This window comes from Eucalyptus grandis, chromosome 8 (genome assembly GCF_016545825.1).
Source record: "Eucalyptus grandis isolate ANBG69807.140 chromosome 8, ASM1654582v1, whole genome shotgun sequence".
NCBI classification, from domain to species: Eukaryota; Viridiplantae; Streptophyta; class Magnoliopsida; order Myrtales; family Myrtaceae; genus Eucalyptus; species Eucalyptus grandis.
This window is the reverse complement of record NC_052619.1, coordinates 71,318,446-71,342,438: the sequence shown is the minus strand read 5'-3', so window position 1 is coordinate 71,342,438 and position 23,993 is coordinate 71,318,446. Positions and strand designations below refer to the sequence as shown.

General features: G+C 40.8%; 3 protein-coding genes and 1 long non-coding RNA gene across 14 annotated transcripts; all 4 read left to right on the top strand.

Annotated features, from left to right (window-relative positions):
- Nucleotides 1-662: 662 nt before the first annotated feature.
- LOC104429536 (TMV resistance protein N) lies at nucleotides 663-23,993 on the top strand. Of its 7 annotated transcripts, none has more exons than XM_039299389.1 (6): nucleotides 666-850; nucleotides 19,113-19,582; nucleotides 19,682-20,850; nucleotides 21,107-21,514; nucleotides 21,607-23,389; nucleotides 23,536-23,993. In XM_039299389.1, exons 3-6 carry the CDS (start codon nucleotides 20,215-20,217, stop codon nucleotides 23,799-23,801), a joined length of 3,093 nt encoding a protein of 1,030 aa, XP_039155323.1. In that variant the 5' UTR covers nucleotides 666-850; nucleotides 19,113-19,582; nucleotides 19,682-20,214; the 3' UTR covers nucleotides 23,802-23,993. The 7 variants fall into 7 exon arrangements, with proteins under 7 accessions (XP_039155326.1, XP_039155327.1, XP_039155323.1 ...); XM_039299391.1 differs by lacking the exon at nucleotides 666-850 and adding an exon at nucleotides 17,287-17,547 and having other exon boundaries at nucleotides 19,074-19,582; nucleotides 21,607-23,373; nucleotides 23,536-23,690; XM_039299390.1 differs by lacking the exon at nucleotides 666-850 and adding an exon at nucleotides 17,288-17,547 and having other exon boundaries at nucleotides 19,163-19,582.
- Nucleotides 4,532-9,948, top strand: LOC108955546 (disease resistance protein RPV1-like). 2 transcript variants are annotated; one of them, XM_039299395.1, is made up of 5 exons: nucleotides 4,532-4,700; nucleotides 4,793-6,551; nucleotides 6,726-6,989; nucleotides 9,065-9,128; nucleotides 9,208-9,948. In XM_039299395.1, the coding sequence occupies exons 1-2, from the start codon at nucleotides 4,557-4,559 to the stop codon at nucleotides 6,524-6,526; spliced, it is 1,878 nt and encodes a 625-aa protein (XP_039155329.1). In that variant the 5' UTR covers nucleotides 4,532-4,556; the 3' UTR covers nucleotides 6,527-6,551; nucleotides 6,726-6,989; nucleotides 9,065-9,128; nucleotides 9,208-9,948. The 2 variants fall into 2 exon arrangements, with proteins under 2 accessions (XP_039155329.1, XP_039155328.1); XM_039299394.1 differs by having other exon boundaries at nucleotides 4,793-6,989.
- LOC120285963 lies at nucleotides 10,666-13,338 on the top strand. Of its 4 annotated transcripts, none has more exons than XR_001981708.2 (3): nucleotides 10,666-12,071; nucleotides 12,461-12,524; nucleotides 12,603-13,331. It is a non-coding gene; the product is annotated as an uncharacterized LOC120285963 (long non-coding RNA). The 4 variants fall into 4 exon arrangements; XR_001981707.2 differs by having other exon boundaries at nucleotides 10,666-12,358; XR_001981705.2 differs by having other exon boundaries at nucleotides 12,461-13,338.
- Nucleotides 19,116-20,108, top strand: LOC104423621 (TMV resistance protein N-like). The gene is made up of 2 exons (XM_039300315.1): nucleotides 19,116-19,582; nucleotides 19,682-20,108. Exons 1-2 carry the CDS (start codon nucleotides 19,116-19,118, stop codon nucleotides 20,106-20,108), a joined length of 894 nt encoding a protein of 297 aa, XP_039156249.1.

Genomic DNA, 23,993 nt, shown 5'->3' with positions numbered 1-23,993 from the left:
GAGCAAATGCCGGAGACGGAGGATGCCGAGGCGGATGAGGCTTTTGGGGGAGGGAGCCGAAGCGAGCCGGAGCGGAGGCGGACACAAACCTTCTGCTCGATCTCTGAGGGAACAATCAGAGGTGGAGGGGGTCAGGACCCAACTGCGACTGGTGAGGCTCCGACGTGCCAGAAGCAGATTTTGGGGAGGAAGGCGGAGCCAGCGCCGAAGGCGGACACAAACCTCGTACCCAATCTCCGTGGGAACAATCGGAGGTGGAGGGGGTCGGGACCCAACTGCGATTGGTGAGGCTTCGACGTGCCAGAAGCAGATGATCGGCGAGGCTTTTGAGGAGGCAGAGCCGGAGACGAAGGCAGAAGCGGAAGAGGTCTCGATCGTTCTGTGTTTGTTTTCCCGCGAGGAGAGAGAAAGTGAGAGAGAGAGAGAAAAAATTGCAGAAGATTCAATTGAAGAGGAGAGATGATGGTCTTTTGGGCGGGAGCTTTGCGTGACTTGTCTTTTCTTCTGCCAGCGAGCCGAGCCGAGCCGACCGAATCCTTTCATTTTTTAGCGGGTCCCACATAACAGGTGTCGGTATCTGAATGGTTCGTGCGCGCCACGTCATCAGCTGACGTGGCGCGCACGAACCACTGAATATTTTCTCTTCACACGGTCGGCTTGAAGTTTCCTGGCAACTAGCAAGCCCTCGCTTTCGTGGAAGGACACGGCGAAGGAGGGTGAACTCGCCGTCTAATAGAAGTCTTTGTCTTTCTTCAGCTGACCTCAAAAGCCAGAGCGCTTATTCTTGGGATCTTTTATCTGATTCTCAGCATTTGATCCGGACTGTTCATCTTCAGCCCCTCCATCTCCGGTAACTTCCTCTCGTTGATTGCCTTCTTTTTAACGAATTGGGTCTGTTCCGTAATGCAACTAGATGCAGAATTTGATGGAAACAAGAGAGGGACTCTCAGATCAGCATCAGTTCTTTCCTCAGTTGACTCCGTGATTGATCACTGCCAGTTGCGTCTAACACTAATAGCTTTAGCCTCTAACTCATGAGTCACATGCTAAAACCCTGCTCATCCACTTCCATCTATGCAACTGTCAGGCCTCAGATCCTGAAACACAATACCACCACCAAGATCGAGGCCTAAACCCTTGACCAGTCGACCTTGTACCGTGTCAAAAAATCGAAACTTTGTGATATCGGAGAGCAGGAATGGTGGAGAAGAAGAGACGGCCCGAAGCTGAAGCGGAGGCGAGCGGTGTCGAGCCTCGGACTGAGCTCCTCAACGGCGGCGGCAGCGGTGGCGGCCCTCGCGACGACGAGCCAAAGAAGAGGAGGAAGGGCGGTGGCGACGGCAGCGAAGGCGGAGGCAAGTCCGGTTCCATCATCGACAACGCTCAGTCTTACGAGCTCGCCACCCGCGTACTCTCTCTCTCTCTCTCTCTCTCTGAGTTTTCGCGTGGATTGCTGGTGCTAAAAGCTAAGTTAGTTTGAGTGGATCTGTTGATTTCATTTGTTTGATGGGATCTCTTTTTTTTTTTGGTGAACAGAGATACTCGTATCTTTAGGATATTTCGGTACCATAATTTCCAGCGATTAGCAGTAAGAACACCCCTAGGCAGAAAATTGATACCATCAACTCTGTATTTAACACTGGAGACAGATTGAATGCACTATAATGTTGCACTCTGTTGTGAACCGGAAGTCTCCGCTTCCATAAAATGCAGCTGTCATCCCTGCACTCCTGGCACTCCTGTGTGGTCAAACTTATTTTGCTGGAAAAATGGTTATAGCATTCATGCTTCTTTTTTCTGTTGAATTTTTATCAACTTCACAAGTGATTAGTAATCCGCTCCTCTTTTTCTGATATGCTGATACTGTCTGTTAGATGTGAAGAGTAGCCTCGTGCCTAACTATTAGTCATAGGGGACTGCAATTCTTTGCCTGTGCCCATTAAGTTCAAGTGAGCAGCCAATCGATTATTGTGGAATCTTTTTGTCAAATCGATTTTGGTAAAACTAAAAGAGGACGGTTTCGGCATAACTTCTTATGAGATAATAAGATAATTAGTCAACCTACAAGCCACAGCAGGCGGTTATGTGCAAAGGACATTCAACTTTACCTTTTAAGAAAAAAATTATCTCATAAGTAAAAAGTTTAAGACAAAAATATGTTGACAGTGATTTATCTCTCTAAATTTTCCTTTTTTCCAATCAATTTCAAGTGCGAACTAAAACTCATAATTTCGCAATAAGTTGGAGATTTCTTCCTTTAGTATTTAGCTGGGTCAGCTTCTCTACCATAATTGGACATATTTTGGTGTCTAGTGCAATGCCAGAAGGAGCTCACACATTTTTCATTGAGATTGCTTTTTAGAATGACTTTAAAGAGAAGAGTTTCTGAGAGAAATCATGATAATCATCACCTCACTTTCATAGTAAATGTTTTTCAGGTGGGATATCAAGTCGTTGCAAGTCCTTCGAAAATTCAGGAAATGGAGAAGCCAATGGAACCTTATCATGAAGTATTCTTGAGCTTTAGAGGATCCGATACTCACCGCGACATCACTGATTACCTTTACCACAGCCTTGTTGATGCCGGAATACGAGCATACAGAGATGATGAAGAGCTTCGCGTTGGGAAAGATATTGGCCCAGAGCTTCTCCAAGCGATTAAGCAGTCAAAAATCTCGATTCCTATCTTTTCTAAACAATATGCTGCCAGTAAATGGTGCCTCATGGAGTTGGTCCAGATGGTGGAGTGCAAGGAAAAGTGGGGACAAGAGATCATGCCAATTTTCTATGACGTTGAACCATCCGAGGTTCGTAAGCAGACTAGAACTTATGGCGAGGCCATTCAGTCACACGTAAATAAGCAGCTGTACACTAATGAGACTATTCAGAACTGGAAGGCCGCTCTCAACAAGGTTGGAAAATTAAAGGGATGGGAACTCAAGGAGAGGTACTTGAATTTATTATTGTGCATGGTTTGCTTGTACCTTAGATATTATTCTCTTAATCTTGATTTAACAGTTTGGTTCTGTTGCCTTCCACATTATCAGAGGCAAAGGCGAGTTCACAAAAGAAATTGTTCAGAAGCTTTTGATCGAGTTGAAAAAGAACTACCTGGCAGTAACTAATTGCTTGGTTGAAATGGATGATCAAGTGGACCAAATCATGGAAAAGATAGGCGAACAGACCACCGGAACAAAGATTGTTGGTATCTATGGTATGGGTGGTGTCGGAAAGACAACTCTTGCCACAATTCTCTATAATAAACTGTTGGCTGATTTTGATAACTGTTGCTTCCTATCTAACATTCGAGAAACAAAGATTGTTAGTTTGCAGAATCAACTCATCTCCGACGTCCTAAGAAAGGAATGCCCATCCATCAAGAGTATTAATGAAGGGATTACTGAAATCAAGAATAGGTTATCCTCTAAAAAGGTTTTACTTTTACTTGATGATGTCGACCAAAACACTCAGCTGGAGGCTCTTGTGGGGACAGGTGAATGTTGGTTCAGCAGAGGAAGTAAGGTTATTATTACTACAAGAGACAAGGAACTTCTCAAAGTTGTTGATTTTCAACATGAACTTACTGAAATGGATTTTGGTCATTCTCTTCAACTGTTTAGCAGACATGCCTTTGGAAGAGATTCTCCTCCAGCAGAATATGTCTCCCTCTCGCAAAAAGCAGTAGAAATCTGTGGTCATCTTCCTTTGGCTCTTGAAATTATAGGTTCACTTTTGCATAGAAATGACATAAATAAATGGAAGAATGTGTTAAAGAAGCTGGAGACCATTCCCAATGAAAAGGTTAAAAATAAGTTAAACATCAGTTTCGAGGCATTAGAAACTCAAGAGCAGGAAATATTTCTTGATGTCTGTTGCTTCTTTGTTGGGTTCAATGTGAGAATTGTGACTTACATGTGGGACAGCTGTGAGTTTTTCCCTGAATGTTCTCTTGAAGTCCTCAAACAGAGGTCATTAATAAAGATCGCAAAAGGTAACCAACTGTGGGTGCATGATCAGTTAAGAGACCTTGGGCGAGTCATCGTTCGTGAGAGAGCTAGAGAGAAGCAGAGTCGGGTGTGGGATCATGAAGAAGCTATTGATGTTCTAGAAACAGAGGAGGTAAGGTGTTCACACTGTTATTCCTATTCAAAGAGACGAGTTAAAAACGTTGACTTTGCTTATTTGCTTCTATCTGAACCGAGTCGTTACTTGTGTGCTTAGTACGATGACATGCTCATTTGTAAATTATATTGTAAATTAATTTTAAATTATATATAAGATATACATTCCTCAAATGTATTCAACTTGAATGCCTTCAACAAGCAATTATATGATCACTAGCTTCTATTTAGTTTTAGATATTATTATTTTTTTGGCAGGGAAGAAAAAATGTTGAAGCAATACGTCTCATGTTTAATCATCAATTTCAAGACTCCATTGAGAATGGAAAATCTATCTTATCAAAATTAAGATTTCTTCAAGTGGATTGTGTAGACTCGGAGGAGACCAACGGTCAGCATTTTCCTTCTACCAACTAGGTCCAGAGGAATCCAATCATGCTTCCGAAATTGAGATGGCTCTCATGGCATAACTTTCCTATCTTTTTCAAGTTCACCGCACGTTCTCTTAAGAAGCTAGTGATTGTTGATCTATCAAGGAGTAAAATTTCAGATGAGTGGGAGGGATGGAACCACCTCAAGGTATGGTATTATTTCAAAATGAATTTGTTCTATTGACTTTGCTTCCCTATATCTCTAAATGATTCAGAATCAACCTCTTCTCTTCATTACAGACGGCAGAGAATTTGAAGGTTCTAAATTTGACCGATTGCAAAAACTTGCTTAGAACTCCTAACTTTTCCGCTCATCAAAAGTTAGAGCAATTGATTCTTGAAGGGTGCAGAGAACTGGTTCAAGTTGATAGGTCTATTGGTGAGTTAAAGCATTTAGTGTTATTAAACTTGAAATATTGTGGGAAACTTCACACATTGCCAGACGAGATGGAGGAATTGGAAGCCTTGACGGAACTTCTTGTTGATCACACATCTATTACCAACATTCCTGAATGGAAAGGAATGGAGAAATTGGAAACTCTCGGTGCGGCTTATTGTAGATTACTGAGTGAATGCAATTTAGCTGGTTGCTCAACATCACTATCATATCTTAACTTCACAAGTACCGGAATTAGTGAACTTCCATTTGGAAATTTTGGATCTCTCATTGAGTTGAATCTTTGTTGGACGAAAATACGAGAGTTACCCAACTCAATAGAGACAATGAAGAATTTGAGAGTACTAAGGCTCTCTCACTCCATCTTAGAAAAGCTACCTAGCGCCCTTGGGATGTTGGAAGAGCTTGAAGAGATTGAAGCTGGCGATTGTCAATTTTTGTATGGGGAAATTCCAACTGAGATCAGAAGATTGTCGTTTCTAAAAATCTTGAGGTTGACGGGAACGGGAATTTCCAATATACCTAAGCTTCCTGAAAGTATGACCGAACTATACCTGACCGGTAATCGACGGATGAGATGTCCAGATCTCTCGAACCTATTAAATTTGAGAGTTTTGGTGTTGGAAGTGAAGTATCAAAACCCTTTTGATCTAGCTCCAAGCCTCAATTGGATTGGAGAGTTAAGAAAGCTAGAGTCCTTGTGGTTGGGTGGTGATGGTCTAGTCACCCTACCTTCAAATTTTAATCTCCTCGCGAAGCTTAGGAAGCTCAAACTTGTCCTAAATAGCCTAGGATGCCTACCTTGGCTTCCCCAGAATTTGTCATACTTCCATTTTGTTGGGCAGCAGTTAATGTCGATAAATCTTTCATATTTGGGGAAGTTATTAGAATTGAAAGATGATGGTTGTGAACAGCTAATAAAGATTCAAGACCTCGAACATTTGAAAAACCTGCAGAGGCTTGACCTTGCTAATCTTCCATTGCTTGTGAAGTTGCCTGACTTGACAGGCTTGAAGAAACTCTGGAGCCTTGCGATAGTTGGTTGTCCTAAATTGGTTGAGGTTCGAGGTCATCTAGAATCGTTGAAGGAGCTCTATTTAGAGAAGTGTGAATCACTTGCAAAGCTGCTTGATCCACTAACCTTCAAGCATATAGAAAACTTAGATATATCTCGCTGTCCGAAGTTGAAAAAGATTCAAGGCCTGGAAAATTCGGAGAACTTAATAGACTTATGTTTGTGGGGTCTTCCGTTGCTAGATAAGTTGCTTGACCTGACCAACAACAAGGAGCTCGAGCATCTTGACTTATATGATTGTCCTTGTCTAGTTGAGATTCGAGGTAGGCTAGAATCATTGAAGGGACTTGATATTTTTAAGTGCAGGTCCCTGCGAAAGTTTTCTGATCCTTCAAGCTTCAAGAAGCTACAGTACTCGTCTATAGAAGATTGTGAAAAATTGGAGGAGATCCTAAAATCCGATGAGTACAGATATTTGAAAAAAGTGAGAGTAGGCGGATATCACAGGCATGGTTACGTGCGCAGAGGATCACGGAGAAGAGATATCGAACTGGAGTGGTGAGGAATATTATCTCGAAATGACGTGCGTAAGTGGGACCCCACTCTTAAGAAATTTCAACTCTCTCTCTTTCTCTCTCTCTCTCTCTCTCTCTCTTTTTGTTTTTTTTTGTCTTTCATTTTTCTTCCGTTGCGCTCTCTCTTCCTCTCTCTCTCTCTCGCCCTCTCGCGTTCTCCATACTTCGTCTTCCTCCCCTCATCAGCGACGACCCGAGCGAGAAGCTCGCCCAGAGCCAGCAGCGACGGCGACTCCTAGCCGAATCACGAGACGCGATCCGACCCAGCGGAGATCTCCCTCCGGGGACTGCGACCACGTCTTCCTGCCTGCCGCTCTGTTCCCACGAAGGGTTAATAGACCGTGGTCTTCCTTTTCCATTTTGGTTGCAGCTGACTGAGGCCAACGAGGGTTCTTCCTTCTCTGCCATCTTCATTTAGTTTTCTTCATCTTCACCTGAATCCCTTCTCTGGTAATTTTCTCTCTTCGCATTTTGCATGAATTGGGTCCGCGTGCGAAACTTCGATGCAATCAGTGATGCATTAGGAAAAGATTTGGAACGGATCGAGTTGTTTTTATTATTTTCAGTCACGACTTATCATTCATACGCAATGAAAACAGCCTTTCGATGAACTCACTAGGGAGCTGACTCGATTGATTTTTTTCCATCTGTTTCTAATCTTTAATAGCTTTGGTCTAAACCACAAGTCGCATTCTATGAAACACATTGCTACTCCTGTGCGTCAATTAACTTCTGCACCAATTAGGGGATTGATTTTCGCTCCTTAGGAACTAGTTCAAAACATACATGGGGAATCAGTTGTTCTTCTGAGCTTGTCAAGGTCTAGCTGAAACCGAAATATTGTCCTGGAAGGCATGAAAACTTCCTATAATCGATTGGTTCTGCAATTTCTTTCTTCTTTTTATGTTCTGTTGTGGTCCTACTTCTAAAATTTTTAGCGGGTGCAATTAGTAATTAATCTCGTCATGGGAGAAATTCATTGAGGATTCAAGATAACTTGCTCCAGAATTTATTCGCAGATTTTAATGTTCAATGTGTTGCATTCAGTGTCACGAATTCAATTAGACATCAGCAACCATATTCACAGAATTGTTGCGGATTTCCCATGAAAATTTCACATTGAAGAAATGAAGAAGTAGGGGCAAAACATTGTGCCTAGCATGAACATAACCCTCCCTAGTTAATGATCATGTGCAATGGTCTCAAAGGTCCTTTAGTTTTCATAACTTAAAACAGATTTCTACAGGGGCTTATGAATGATTAATGACTACGTATCAAGTTTCAGTAATTGAAATTATCAGTTGGGATTTAAGTTCTTGTCGAAGAAGTAGAGATGTAGAAACTTCCGGGCAAAATTCTACGGTGCCGTGGGTTGGAAAATTGAAAATTTTCCGTGTTGGTAGAATTCCAATTTTGCTGGTTTAAAAAAAAAAAAAGACTGGTTACCTGCTTGTTTGGTGAATCAGTTGTAAATTATCAATATAATCATAAATTTATCGTATTTCCACTAATTTGGTAAATTACCAAATCTTCTTATATTCTACCTGAATATTAAATAAATTACTAACACTATCAGAAATTTATCGATATAAGGAAGTCGTAAATTATCAACTCCTTTGAAATTTTACCATTGTCGTAAGTGAATGAACAAGACTATTAGGAATTTACCAATATTCTAATAATTAAGTAAATTACCAACTCCATGGAAATTCTGCAAGTGTTGTTAGTAATATACCAGCACTGCAGTTAATTTTCCTGTGTATGTATATAAGACTCTGGAGAAAATGATTATTCTACTGTTTAGGGTGGGTCTCTATAGGGTTGGAGGACATGAAGTGCAATGATTCATACGTGAAATGATATGACTTCCGTGACATAATGTGAATTAAATAGCCCATACTTGACGTTATGAATTTAAGGTCCAAGATTGAGAAAAGAAATAAAATAGAATGGGTATGAATCTTGATGAGAATGAGTCCACGAATAGGCATCGTTATGTGTTTCTACTGTATTTATCATCGTTGGAGGATACATGTGATGAATGGGTTGAAGTGTGGTATGTATTTATGATTTCGTCCTGCATTATTTAGTGGTTACGATATCTTGTTGGTTGAGTCCGTCGAATGAGTCATGGCTATTAACGAGTTGGGAATAAATATTTACTTGTGTATATCGATGAGCTGCTGATATCTATGCATCATGAGATTTGGTCATATAATGATATATGACTTTATTTGCCAATTGTTATTGTTGTGTTCTCGGTTCAAGTAGTGAGTAGGCCTCCCATTTTGGAAGTAGAGCTTTCATTTACTGAACTTAAACTCACTCCCTAAAAAATATTATACATATTGGTTGGTTTGGAGTTTAGGGACATGTAGATTTGTGCTTCTACATATCTTTTTAAGGTGAATATTCTGTACAAGGTTAGGGAAGCTAGAATCCTTGCTGTTAGGATCTCACTGTAGACATTCATTTGATGTTAAGTTATTTATTAATTCGATATTCAAATTATATGTAAAATTCAGGTTTTGACAATTTCGATGATGCTTTCAAATTCATTGAAGCTCCAAGTCCTTGGTAGCTTGGAAGGTTAGGGAAGCTGGAATCCTTGCTGTTGAAATCTCATTATTTCGTCGTCCCATCTTCACACATCATTGTTCTTTCATAGCTCAAGGAACAGGAACTGGTCCCCTCCAAGAAGCTGCAATGCCGACCTGGCCTTCCCCCAAATTTGCTGTACTTAGATACTGAATCATGCAGGGAAATAAAAACATCAATAGACCTTTCAAATTCAAAGGCGCCGTCAGATTTGGAAGTTGCCCCTGGGCGTCGAGAGAAGCTCCCAAGAACCCTCTCCTCAACAGTCCCACGCAGTATAAGCCGTTCTTTCCTTTCCACTTGTCTGGATAACTCGGCTTCATTGCCCTAAAGTGAGTTCAGAGGCCTCCGAGTTTTGGAGAACCCAAGTGCCTTCAAGCTTGGAGGAGTACCATCTATGGACAAGTTGCCTGACCTGACCAACTTGAAGAAGCTCCAGAAATTTTATCTGCAGTGATGTCCTAAAGTGGTCGAGATCCAAGGCAGACTAAACCGGATCCATCAAGCTTCAAGAAGCTAAAATCTTTTTGTATACACAAGCGTGAGAAGGTAGAAGATTCTCTGAGTTCTGATGATCGGTGGAGGATATGAAGGAAGAGAGGCAGTCTGATCTTGCGGAATCCAACTTGTCCGAGTATCTTTTTGTTGTTTTCAGGATACTTTTATCTCTTGGACTTCTGAGTTTGGTTAATGGTAGAGAATGTAAATGTAAGTTGCGCACCTGATTTCAGTGGTTGGCCGGCAACTCAAAACTCTGTATATTGCAAGCTCCTTATGCTTATGTAATAATCAGAAAACATCAGTACAAATATTTCTTCTCCCGATTGTGTTACTATCGAATCCAGGCTAAGCTTCCAACGTAGAAGGGTTTTTCGTATTGCTTCTGCTGTGGATCTTAAGGCCTTGGGCCAGACTGCTCGTTTTATGCGCTGCATTCCCCACATGGATTGTGGGCCTTGCCCATCTCCAATCACCAACGTTAAGGCCCAAGAAACTTAACCAGCCCTTTCACTCGACAGTCGACAGCGAGGATTCTCCATTCGGTAGCCGGAGAAATCAGGGCCGTCCATATCACTCAACTTTCCGTTTTGGTGTAGCGTAGCCCGAGCCCGCCTCCCGTTTTGAGGCCCGGCGAGGGAGGCTGAATTCACCGTTTGATAGGAGTCTTTGTCTCTCTTCTGCCGATCTCAAAGGCCGAGAACGTTCATGCTAAAGCCCTGCTCATCCACTTCCATCTATGCAACTGTCAGGCCTCAGATCCTGAAACGCAATACCACCACCAACATCGACGCCTAAACCCTTCACCAGTCGACCTCGTACCTTGTCGAAAAATCGGAACTTTGTGATATCGGAGAGCAGGAATGGCGAAGAAGAAAAGACGGCACGAAGCTGAAGCGGAGACGAGCGGTGTCGAGCCTCAGAGTGAGCTCCTCGGCGGCGGCGGCGGCAGCTGCAGCGAAGGCGGAGGCGAGTCCGGTTCCATCATCGACAACACTCAGTCTTGCGAGCTCGCCACCCGTGTTCTCTCTCTCTCTCTCTCTCTCTCTCTCTCTCTGAGTTTTGGCGTGAATTACTGTCGCTAAAAGCTAAATTAGTTTTGAGTGGATCTGTTGATTTCATTTGTTTGATGTTTTTTTTTTTTTTTTTGAACAGAGATACTCGTATCTTTAAGATATTTTGGTACCATAATTTCTAGCGATTAGAATTAAGAACGGTAGAAAATTGATACCCTCAGCTCTCTATTTAACGGTAGAGACAGATTGAATACACTATAATGTTGCACTCTGTGGTGAACCGGAACTCTCCGCTTCTGTAAATTGCAGCTGTCGTCTCTGCACTCCTGTGTGGTCGAACTTATTTTGCTGGAAAAATAGTTACAGCATTCATGCTTCTTTTTTCTGTTGAACTTTTATCAACTTCACAAGTGATTAGTAATCCGCTCCTCTTTTTCTGATACGCTGATGCTGTCTGGCAGATGTGAATAGTAGCCTTGTGCCTAACTTTTAGTCATAGGGGACTGCGATTCTTTGCCTGCACCCATTAAGTTCAAGTAAGCAACCAATCGACTGTTGTGGAATCTTTTTGTCAAATTGATTTTGGCAAAACTAAAAGAGGACGGTTTCGGCATAACTTCTTATGAGATAATAAGATAATTAGTCGACCTACAAGCCACAATAGGCGCTTATGTGCAGGGGGACATTCAACTTTACCTTTTAAGAAAAAATTTATCTCGTAAGTAAAAAGTTTAAGACAAAAATTTGTCGACAGTGATTTATCTTCTCTAAATTTTCCTTTTTCCAATCAATTTCAAGTGTGAACTAAGACCCATAATTTCGCAATAAGTTGGAGATTTCTTCCTTTAGTATTTAGATGGGTCAACTTCTCTATTATAATTGGGCATATTTTGGTGTCTAGTGCAATGCCAGAAGGATTTCATGCATTTGTCACCGAGATTGCTTTTTAGAATGACTTAAAACAGAAGAGTTTCTGAGAGAAATCATGATAATCATCACCCCACTTTCATAGTAAATGTTTTTCGGGTGGGATATCAAGCCGTTGCAAGTCCTTCGAAAATTCAGGAAATGGAAAAGCCAGTGGAACCTTATTATGAAGTATTCTTGAGCTTCAGAGGACCAGATACTCGCCATGGCATCACTGATGTCCTTTACAACGGCCTCATTGATGCCAGAATATGAGCATACAGAGATGATGAAGAGCTTTGCATTGGGGAAGAAATTGGCCTGGAGCTTCTTCAAGCGATTAAGCAGTCGAAAATCTCGATTCCTATATTTTCTGAAGGATATGCTGCTAGTAAATGGTGCCTCATGAAATTGGTCCAGATGGTGGAGTGCAAGGAAAAGTGGGGACAAAAAATCATACCAATTTTCTATGGCATTGAACCATGGGTGGTGCGTAAGCAGACTGCAACTTACGGTGAGGCCATTAAGTCACACATAAATAAGCAGCTGTACATTGATTTAGTCGAGATGAGTCGTGGCTATTAACGAGTAGAGAATAAATATTTACTTGTGTATATCGATGATCTACTGATATCTACGCATGATGAGATTTGGTCATATAAATGATATGTGACCTTATTTGCCAATTGTTATTATTGTGTTCTCAGGTCGACGAGTAGTGAGTAGGCCTCCCATTTTAGAAGTAGAGACGTTTAGATTTGCACATCTACATATCTTTTTAAGGTGGATCTTCTGTACAGGGTTAGGGAAGCTGGAATCCTTGCTGTTAGAATCTCATTGTAGACATTCATTTGATGTTAAGTTATTTATTAATTTGATATTCAAATTGTATGTAACATTCAGGTTTTGACAATTTCCATGATGCTTCTAAATTCATTGAATCTCCAAGTCCTTCGTAGCTTAGAAGGTTAGGGAAGCTGGAATCCTTGCTGTTGGAATCTCATTATTTCATCACCCATCTTCACACATCATTCTTCTTTCACAGCTCAAGGAACCGGAAATGGTCCTCTCCAAGAAGCTGCAATGCCGACCTGGCCTTCCCCCAAATTTGCTGTGCTTAGATACCGAATCATGCAGGGAAATAAAAACATCAATAGACCCTTCAAATTTGAAGGCACTGTCAGATTTGGAAGTTGCTCATTGCTTTAAAGTGGGAGAGTTCAGAGGCCTCCAAGTTTTGGAGAACCTGAGTGCCTTAAAGCTTGGAGGAGTTCCATCTATGGACAAGTTGCCTGTCCCGACCAACTTAAAGAAGCTCCAGAAATTTTCTCTGCAGTGATGTCCTAGGGTGGTTGAGATCGAAGGCAGACTAAAATCGTTGGAGGCAACTTTGGATAGGTTCTTTTAAATCTTTGGAGAAGTTACCAGATCCATCAAGCTTCAAGAAGCTAAAATCTTTTATATACACAAGCGTGAGGAGGTAGAAGATTCTCTGAGTTCTGATGGTGGTGGACTTGAAGGAAAAGATGCAAACCGATCTTGCGAAATCCTACTTGTCTGAGCATCTTTTGTTGTTGTTAGGATACTTTTATGTTCTGAGTTTGGTTAATGGTAGAATGTAAACGTTGGTTGCGCACCTGATTTCAGTGGTTGGCCAGTAACTCAAAAACTCTATATGTGGCAAGCTCCATATACACATGTAACAATCAGAAAATATGGTATAAACATTTCTTCTCTCAATTGTGTTACTATTGTATCCAAGCTAAGCTTCCAACGTTGAAGGTTTTTCTTCGTATTGCTTCTTCTGTGGATCTTCTGTTCCTACCATTGCCTCAGGTGCAGACTGTCAATGTTTCAGATGCGAATTCTTCCTCCCCACAGTTCGTATTCTTTCCTATAGCGGTTGTGAGAGTGAGGGAGTAAAAATTGAATTGCAAACTTCCCAAGTGCTGTAAGAAACTAGAGATTCCAAAGCACACAAACTTTTGAGGGATAAAATTGACAGAAAATTAGATAACTAAACTTTCCACTAGCTCTTTTTTCCTTGCCTTAGATTTAGTTTGTCTCAGCTGATTTGATCTAAGAACTTCACCATGAGTACTACTTGATACCTTTCGACATGGCTGCGATATGATCCTCAATACTATATTAGGCAAAATGACAGCATCATCTCTATCGAATTGAGTTGATAGAAATTCTAGAATTAAAAAAACCACTAAACAATTTTGATGCAGGGGATTGTATACTATTGCTAATGCTTGCAGGTCTGCCATCACTGAAGACGTTGTCCTAAACTTCTCCCATGGAGTTGTGCTAAACTGGTTGAGATTCAAGGCAGAGCAAAACAATTTGGAGATGCCTCATGTTGACTGGGTCGAAAAAGCTACTCGACCATTCCAGCTTCTAGAAGCCAACATGTTTGTTCATGAACAATATTGAGAAGCTTAAGACCGACCAAAAAAAATACTGAGAAGCTGAAAGATTGGCTTTCTGTAAAAGAAAAAAATAGTGCACTAACTACTACCGTATCAATTACCAAATGGTGATCCAAAAAGAAAAGTAATTGGACGAGGATTAATTAATTATAATGCATAGAAATATTGTGATTTTCACTCCCTCACATCGTCTTTGGTACGACAAAAGGGAAATAATGAGTAAATGAATTAAGCCATTAAATCTCATTACTTTCATTGATAAATTAATGTAAGAGCTGACATAGATGTAGGCAATGAAACGAATAAGAGATTTTATGAAAAACAATTTGAGAATAAAATGTAATAAAAATATCAATATTAAATATAGATATTACAATATGATTGCATTCACTTTAGATTTAGATATCTATAGTATAATATTGTGCTAGCAATTTAAATTAATTTCCTAGTCATTGTTTAAAAACAATGGAATAACTCTTTTGTTGATTGATCAGCATTGATGCATATAAACATATTATTAATTTTATGTTTAACCATAAATAATTTATAAATATAAGTTAAGTTGACTAATATTTTGAAGTTCGTGATTTACTTATAATTTCGTGATATCTATAGCCGGTCATAATTTCCAATGATTGGACCGTAGGATGGCTAGATTTTTCTTAAAAGTTTCCTTGGTAAAAAATAAGTTTCAGGATGACTTGTAGTGCGGATATTGACGTCACCATTTCACCCCTAATATTCCGACAACATATAAGGTCGGGTGGCTACCCAACCTACTAAGTGCTGACCAAACACACTATTGTGATTAAACATAAAATATTTTTGGTGCTTTATTCCTTTTTGGCCGTATGCAGCTTTTGAGAGATGATAATATTATAGGTGCTATAATTTTTATGCGTCATTTTCCTAATTGTTATAACTATTTTTTTTTTCGATTATTTGAGTCTTGAATATTCTAAGAAAATGTTCGCTTGAGTATCATGACTTTTAATTGATTGCGAAAGTGATACAACTTTTAGAAAATTTAAGTACAAATATGAGTTTCAGTATCTAGGTGAACGATTTTAAAAAGTTATGGCATAAGCGATGGATTAAAATGTTATATAACACTCAAGTAATAAAAAATCAAGTTAGAGTGCTTAAGTGAGTCCCGAACAAAAGCTACATGGGAAAAGACCACCAAAAACCCTAAACTTTGCTTAAAATGACAAATTTACCCAAACTTTTTTTTGACACGAAAAACCTCAAACTTTGCAAATTGTGACACATTTACCCCATTAAGGACATGTTTGTCTTATACTTTCTATTTTTTTCTTCTTCTTTTCTCTATCGGTCCCGGCGGAGGGAAGCCGGCGTCAGTGAGGGCTGCCCTCACTGGTGTCGGGTGAGGGCGGCCCTCATCGACGTCGGGTGAGGGCCTCCCTCGCCAAATCTGGCGAGGGTTTGGCGAGGGCACCCCTCGCCCAACGCAAGCAAGGGTGGCCCTCATTGGCATCAGGCGAGGGCCTCCCTCTCCAGCGTCTTGCGAGGGCCGCCCTTGCCAGGTGGAGGGAAGAAAAAGAAAAAAGCTTTTAAAACCAGAATGCTCTTATAATTTATGGTAAATATGTCACACAAATGAAAATTTAGGGTTTTTTGTGTCACAAATGAAAGTTCGGGTAGATATGTCACGGTTAATAAATTTCGGGGTTTTTCATGCTACGTAAAAAAAAAATTTAGGATAAATTTATCACTTTAGGTAAAGTTGGGGGTTTTTTGTGGATTTTTCCCAAGTTATATCACTCCAACAATCCAAATAAAATTATAATACTCAAATGAGTAGGGAAAAGTGCCAAAAAAGTCCTAAACCTTTTTTTGGTGCCGATTTAGTCCTAAACCTTTTTATATTGTGCCAATTCAGTCTTTTTCGACCAATTTTGGCCGGATTTTGTTGATCGGACGCCGGTGGCGGCCGACATGGCCGATCGGCGCGACGTGTACAATTTTTAATAATATTTTAATATTTTTTTAATTTTTAATTTTAATTTTATTCTTTTCTTTTTCTTCTCATCTTCTTCCTCTAGCCGGTCGCCGAGCTCGGCGACCGGCCGAGGCGACGGCCGGCGAGGTCGACCTCGACAGCCACCTCGCCAGCGGGCGCGAGGGCTCGCCCGCCGCCCTCGGGATCGAGGGTCGAGCCTCGCTCATGGCCGGCGAGGGTCGAGCCCCGCTAGCTCGGCGCAAGGCCGCCGGGACTCCTCCCCTCCCGTTCTCCGATCCCAATCTCGCCCTAGAAATTTCCTCCCTCCTCCGCTCGTCGTCGTCGTCGTCTCTAGGGTTTACGGGAGCTCGGGGTTTCTTCGGTCGCGCGGCTCCGGCCTTGGATTTTCACCTGTTTCTCCCACGGCGGCGATCCGTCGGGGGTGGGGCTTTTGTGATTCCTGGGGTTCTCCGAGGCAGCTGGCCTCGCCCTCGCCGGCCATGGGCGAGGCTCGACCCTCGCCGATCCGGCGAGGGCGAGCCTCGCCACCTAGGCCGCGAGGGCAGCCTTGCCCGCCCGGCGCGAGGTCGCCCCTCGCGCCACCGGCGAGGTGGCGGCGAGGTCGACCTTGCCCCGTCGCCTCGGCGCCGCCGAGCTCCGGCGACCGGGCCGGAGGAAGAAGATGAGAAGAAAAAAAAAAAAAAAAAAAAAGAAAAAAAAGAAAAAGAAAAAAAGAAAAAGAATAAAGAAAAGAATAAAAATAAAAATAAAAAGAGAAAAATAAAATAAAAATATTCAAAAATATTAAAATATTATTAAAAATTATACACGCGGTCTGCGATCGCGCCACGCCGCCGCCGACGTCCAGGTCAAGAAAATCCGGCCAAAATTGGTCGGAAATGACTTAATTGACAACGTAAAAGGTTTAGGACTAAATCGGCACCAAAAAAGGTTTAGGACTAAATCGGCACAAACCCAAAAGGTTTAGGACTTTTTGGCACTTTTCCCCAAATGAGTATTGTGAGCTTGCTTAAAAAAAAAAATGAGTATTGTGAGAAAGTTATGACGTTTGTGGTATTATTTTCCCCAATTCACTGTAAATAACTTTGGCATAATCTAACTTAATTACTTAAAATATATGAATTCTAAATTTTAGGTTTAGTATATGTAAAATTTGATCAGGCTTGGGGTTCACCTATACAAGAAGGGTTTCATCGTCATTAAGAGAAAATCAATTAGTATAAACTGAATGATTTTTAAACTAATAATATGCAATGAAAATCTCTTGCGCTCTCGCTTTTCGTGCCAAAGAATCTTTGGACTTCAGAAATTTCCCAGAAACTCAACTCGATTACCTCAAAAGTCAAACGCACCACGCACTCACTTTTTCGGGGTCGGCTTGAAGTTTCCCTGCAACTGGCAAGCCCTCACTTTCCTGGAAGGGCACGGCGAGGGAGGGTGAATTCACCGTCTCATAGAAGTCTTGGTCTCTCTTCCGCCGATCTCGAAAGCCAAGAACGATTATTCTTGGGATCTTTATCTGCTTCTCAGCATTTGATCCGGACTCTTCATCTTCACCCCCTCCATCTCCGGTAATTTCCTCTCTTTTATTGCCTTCTTTTTTAAGAATTTGGTCTGTGCTGTAATGCAATTAGGTGCAGAATTTGATGGAAACAAGAGAGGGACTCTCGGATCAGCATCGATTCTTTCTTCAGTTGACTCCATGATTGATCACTACTAGTTGCGTCTACCACTAACAGCTTTAGCCTCTTACTCTGGTCAAATGCTTAAACCCTGCTCATCTGCATCTTTGCAACTGTCAGGCTTCAGACCTTGAAACACAATGCCACTTCTATGCATCAGCTTGTTGGTTTTGTAATTAGGGATTGAATTTCGCTTGTTAGGAACTGGGCTGGCGCTCTGAACTAGATTTGAGTGGAATCGGTTGATTAGATTTGTTTAATGGGATTTTTCTTGTGCGGCCAGAGATACCGGTGTCTCTAAGAGACTTCGATACAACAAACTAGTACACTATTGTCTGGTTATTAGCAGCAAGAACACTCCTAGACAGAAAATTGATACCTTCAACACTGTATTTAACAGAAGAGGCACACTGAAGAGACTATAATGTTTTTTTTTTTGATACCCAGGGAACCCCGTCAGCCGGTAGCTGGCGGGTAAACCCTGGAGTGACTATAATGTTGCACTCTGTGGTGAACCAGAACTCTCAGCTTCTCTAAAATGCGGCTCTCGTTCCTGCACTCTTGTGTGTTCAAACTTATTTTGCTGGAAAAATACTTATAGCATTCATGCTTCTTTTTTCTGTTCAAGTTTTATCAACTCCACAAGTGATTAGTAATCCACTCCTCTTTCTATGATATGCTGATACTGTCTGACAGAAGTGAATAAAAGCCTCATGCCTAGCTAATGCTCCCCCCTTACCCTGTATCTGTTTGTTAAGAACCTAAGAGATGGCTGTAATCGGGGATCGGCTTATGCTTTTCAGAACTAGTCTGATGTTGGGGGTTGAATTAGCTGCAGAGTAATTTCTTGATTTCATTTTTCAAATGAGATGGTCATAGGGAATGCGATTCTTTGCCTGTGCTCATCATGGTCAAGTGAGCAACTAATTGACTGTTGTGAAATGTTCTTGTCAAATCGATTTTGGTAAAACTAAAAGAGTACGGTTTCGGCTTAACTTCTTATGAGATAATAAGATAATTAGTCAACCTACAAGCCACAGCAGGCACTTATATGCAGAGGATATTCGATGTTACCCTTTAAGAAAAATTTTGTCTCATAATTAAAAATTCAAGTCAAAAATAAGTCGACAGTGATTTATCTTCTCAAAAGTTTCCTTTTACCAATCAATTTCAAGTGTGTATTGAAACCCATTTCACAATAATTTGGAGATTTCTTCCTTTAGTATTGAGATGGATCAACTTCTCTACTATATTTTTAATAAAATAATTGTACATAGTTTGGTGTCCAGTGCAATTCCAGAAAGAGCTCGTGCATTTGTCATCGAGGTTTCTTTATAGAATGACTTCAAACAGAAGAATTTCTGAGAGAAATCATGATAATCATCACCCCACTTTCATAATAAAAGTTTTTCTAGGTGCGATATTGAGTTGTTGCAAGTCCTCTGAAAATTCAGAAAATGGAGAAGCCAGTGGAACCTTATTATGACGTATTCTTGAGCTTTAGGGGATCGGATACTCGCCACGACATCACTGATATCCTTTACAACAACCTTATTGATGTTGGAATACGGGCATATAGAGATGATGAAGAGCTTCGCGTTGGGGAAGAGATTGGGCTGGAGCTTCTCCAAGCGATTAAGCAATCTAAAATCTCGATTCCTATCTTTTCTAAAAGATATGCTGCCAGTAAATGGTGCCTCATGGAGTTGGTCCAGATGGTGGAGTGCAAGGAAAAGTGGGGACAAAAGATCATGCCAATTTTCTATGACGTTGCACCATCCGAGGTTCGTAACCAAACTGCAACTTACGGTGAAGCCATTTGGTCACACATAAATACGCAGCGGTACACCGATGAGACTATTCGAAACTGGAAGGCAGCTCTTAACAAGGTTGGAGCGTTAAAGGGATGGGAACTCAAGGAGAGGTACTTGAATTTATTATTGTGCATGGTTTGTTTGTACCTTAGATATTTTTCTGTTCATCTCAATTTAACAGTTTGGTTCTTTTCCTTCAAAACTATCAGAGGCAAAGGCGAGTTCACGAACGAAGTTGTTCAGAAGGTTTTGATCAAATTGAAAAAGAACTGCTTGGCAGTACCTGATTTCTTGGTTGAAATGGATGATCACGTGGACAAAATCATGGAATTAATAGGTGAGCAGACCACTCAAACAAAGATTGTTGGTATCCATGGTATGGGTGGTGTGGGAAAGACAACTCTTGCAAAAATTGTCTATAACAAACTGTTGTCTGATTCCACTAAACATTACAACCGGTCTAATTCCTGGGAGCAAATGGACGATCAAGTAGACAGAATCATGGAGGTGATAGGTGAACGGACCACTGATTCCACTAAATGTTGCTACCTGTCCAACGTTGGAGATAGGAAAATTGAAAATTTGCAGAATCAACTCCTCTCGTGTCCTAGGAAAGAAACGGCCGACCATCAATGATATCGACGAAGGGAAAAAAGTGATCAAGGACTTGTTATCCTCTAAAAGGGTCATACTTCTACTTGATGATGTCGACCAAAAGACTAAGTTGGATGCTCTTGTGGGGATGGGCAGATGCTCGTTTGGCAGAGGAAGTAAGGTTATTATTACCACAAGAAACAAAGAAGTTCTCAAAGATGTTGAGTTGAAGCACGAACTTATTGGAATGGATTTTGATCATTCTCTTCAACTATTCAGCAAACATGCATTTCAAAGTGATCATCCTCCAGCAGAATACGCCCCTCTCCCTGAAAAAGCAGTAAAAGTCTGTGGTCATCTTCCTTTGGCTCTTGAGATCATTGGTTCATATCTAGCTGGAAAAGACAGAAAATTTTGGGAGACCACATTAGAGAAGCTGGAAACTATTCCCAATGAAAAGGTTGAAGAAAAGTTGAACATCAGTATCAATGCATTACAACCACATGCGAAGGAAATATTTCTCGATATTTGTTGCTTCTTCATTGGGTTTGATGTGAAAATTGTGAGCCACATGTGGAAAAGTTGTGGGTTTTTACCTGACTATTATCTTGATGTCCTCCAACAGATGTCGTTAATAAAGATTACAAAACGTGACCAATTGTGGATGCATGATTTGTTAAGAGACATTGGGCGACATTTCATTTGTTGGATTGGTACATTTAGACCAAAGAAGCAAAGTCGGGTGTGGGATCATGGGCAAGCAAATGATGTTCTTATAGCAAAGGTAGAGTTTATGCCATGTTATTCCTATTCAAAGAGACGAGTTATACATGTTGGTTTTGGCTATTTACTTTTATCTGAACCTAGTCGTTACTTGTTTTGCTTACTATGATGACATGCTCATCTATAAATCATATTATAAATCAATTTGAAAGTATAAATAAAATGCACATTAATGAAGTATGTTCAATTCGAATCCCTTCGACAGGCAATTATGTGATCACTAGCTTCTGTTTAATTTTTTTTTTTTGCTTTGACAGGGAACAGAAAACGTTGAAGCAATATGTCTCAAGTTTGATCATCGATCTCAACGCTTCTTTAAGAAGGAAGAATTTGAAAGCCTATCAAATTTAAGGTTTCTTCAAGTGGATTGTGGAGACTTGGATATGAAAAATGTCCAGCATTTTTCTTTAACCAATTGGTTCCAAAGGAATCTATCTAACCTTCCAAAGTTGAGATGGCTCTCATGGCATAAATTTGTTCAGCATTGTCCTTCAACCAAGCGGTTTCGGAAAAATCTGCTTATCCTTCCGAATTTGAGATATCTCTCATGGCATGAGTTTCCCAACTTTTTCCAGTTGACCACATTTTCCCTTGAAAAGATAGTGATTCTTGATCTATCACGAAGTCAAATTACAAATGATTGGGAGGGATGGAACCACCTCAAGGTATGGTATTATTTCAACATGAATTTGCTATATTAACTTTATTGTCCTGTATCTCAAAATGATCTAGAATTAACCTCTTCTCTTCATTACAGATGGCAAAGAATTTGAAAGTTCTAAATTTGACTAAATGCAGAAACTTGCATAAAACTCCTAACGTTTCTGCTCATGAAAATTTAGAGCAACTGATTCTTCAAGGGTGCAAGGAATTGGTTCAAGTTGATAGGTCTATTGGTAAGTTAAAGCAGTTAGTGTTTTTTAACTTGGAAGGTTGTACGAAACTTCATACATTGCCGGATGAGATGGAGGGATTGGAAGCCTTGACAGAACTTCTCCTTGACGAGACATCGATTACCAAAATTCCTGAATGGAAAGGAATGAAGAAATTGAAAACTCTCAGTGCAAGTTCATGTGGATTACTGAGTGAATGCAATTTAGCTAGTTGCTCAACATCACTGTTATATCTTCGCTTGTCATGTACAAATATTAGTGAATTTTCAATTGGGAATTTTGGTTCTCTCATTGAGTTGAATCTTTCTCGGTCGAGCATAGGAGAGTTACCCAATTCAATAGAGACAATGAAGAATTTGAGAGTACTAAGAATCTCTAGCACCATCTTAGAAAAGCTACCTAGTGCCCTTGGGATGTTGGAGAAGCTTGAAGAGATTGAAGCTTATGATTGTAAATATTTGTGTGGGGAAATTCCAAGTGACATTGGAAGACTATCATTTTTGAGAATCTTGAGATTAACGGGCAAAACGGGAATTTCCGATATACCTAAGCTTCTTGAAAGTATGACCAATATATACTTGTACCATAATCTACAAATGAGATGTCCAGACCTCTCGAACCTATTAAATTTGAGAGAATTGAGGTTGGATATAGAGTGTCAAACTCCTTCCCTTCTAGCTCCAAGCCTCAATTGGATCGTAGGATTAAGAAAGCTACAAACCTTGTGGTTGCGTTATGATGGTCTGATCTCCCTACCTTCAGATTTTAATCTCCTTTTGAAGCTCAGGATGCTTTTCCTCATTGTAGATAACCTAGAATACTTACCTAAGCTTCCCCAAAATTTGTCATACTTCAGTATTCATGGGCGTGGGTTAATGGAAAAGTCGATAAATCTTTCGTATTTGGAGAAGTTATCAACATTGGAATTCCATTGCTGTAGACAACTAATGGAGATTCAAGGCCTCCAACATTTGAAAAACTTGGCATGCCTTCGTCTTGTTGGTCTTCCATCGCTGGTGAAGTTGCTCAACCTGACCAGCTTGAAGAAGTTATGGGGACTTTATATAAGGAAGTGTCCTAAACTAGTTGAGGTTCAATGTGGGCCAGATTCATTGAAGCTTCTCAATTTATGGCACTGTGAATCACTCGAAAAGCTGCCTGATCCATTAACCTTCAAGCATATAGAAGTATTAGTGATAAGTCATTGTTTGAAGCTCAATGAGATTCAAGGCCTGGAAGATTCGGAAAACTTGAGTTACTTATGTGTGAGGAATCTTCCGTTGCTAGAGAGGTTTCCTGACCTGACCAATGCCAAGGAGCTTGTTGATCTTGTTTTAGGTTGTTGTCCTCGTTTGATTGAGATTCGAGGTAGGCTAGAATCACTGAAGAGGCTTTCTATTGAAGGCTGCAGGTCCCTGCGAAAGTTTTCGGAGCCTTCAAGCTTCAAGAAGCTAGAGAAATTGGCGATAAAAGAATGTGAGAGATTGGAGGAGATTCTGGAATCTGATGAGTATGGAGATTTGAAAAAAGTGAGAGGACCCTTCGCTTTTTTTAAGATAAGAATACCACCGGACAGGAAATCACGGGGAAGAGATTACCTACTAGAGTATGAGGAATATTTTCTCGAAATGGTGCGTATAGGTGTAGGTGGGACCCACTCTTGTGAAATTTCAACTTTCTCTCTCTGTTTTTTTTGTTTCTTGTATAATACTAGTTTTTTAAAATAACAAGGTCCCGTTGCTCTCTCTCTCTCTGACCCCCCTCTTCTCACATTCTTTCTGCTCCGTCATCAGCGACAACCCGAGCGATAAGCTCGCCCAGAGCCAGCAGCGACGGCGACCCTGAGCGGAAGCACGAGACGCGATACGGCCTGGCGGAGATCTCCCTACGGGGACTGCGACCACGTCTTCGTGACCGCCGATCTGTTCCGCGAGGGGTTAACAGATTGTGGTCTTCCTTTTCCATTTTGGTTGCAGCTGACTCAGGCCAACGAGGGTTCTTCCTGCTCTGCATCTTCATTTGGTTTTCTTCATCTTCACTCGTCTTCATTTTCTGGTAATTTTCTCTTCTCATTTGCATGGATTGGGTCCGCGTGCGAATCTTTGATGCAATCAGTGACGGATTAGGAAAAGATTTGGAAGGGATTGAGTTGGTTTTTATTATTTTCAGTCATGACTTGTCATTCATACGCAATGAAAACAGCTTTTGATGAATTCACTGGGGAGCTGACTCGATTGATTTTCTTCCGTAA

What these genes read in the sequence shown, in the direction of transcription:
- LOC108955546 (XM_039299395.1), top strand. Translation starts at nt 4,557, where the DNA reads ATGCTTCCGAAATTGAGATGGCTCTCATGGCATAACTTTCCTATCTTT. An exon ending in AGGGATGGAACCACCTCAAG is followed by an intron (nt 4,701 to 4,792) that starts GTATGGTATTAT and finishes TCTTCATTACAG; the next exon opens with ACGGCAGAGAATTTGAAGGT.
- LOC104423621 (XM_039300315.1), top strand. Translation starts at nt 19,116, where the DNA reads ATGGAGAAGCCAGTGGAACCTTATTATGACGTATTCTTGAGCTTTAGG. An exon ending in GGATGGGAACTCAAGGAGAG is followed by an intron (nt 19,583 to 19,681) that starts GTACTTGAATTT and finishes CAAAACTATCAG; the next exon opens with AGGCAAAGGCGAGTTCACGA.
- LOC104429536 (XM_039299389.1), top strand. Translation starts at nt 20,215, where the DNA reads ATGGGCAGATGCTCGTTTGGCAGAGGAAGTAAGGTTATTATTACCACA. An exon ending in AGGGATGGAACCACCTCAAG is followed by an intron (nt 21,515 to 21,606) that starts GTATGGTATTAT and finishes TCTTCATTACAG; the next exon opens with ATGGCAAAGAATTTGAAAGT. An exon ending in AATGGTGCGTATAGGTGTAG is followed by an intron (nt 23,390 to 23,535) that starts GTGGGACCCACT and finishes CTCCGTCATCAG; the next exon opens with CGACAACCCGAGCGATAAGC.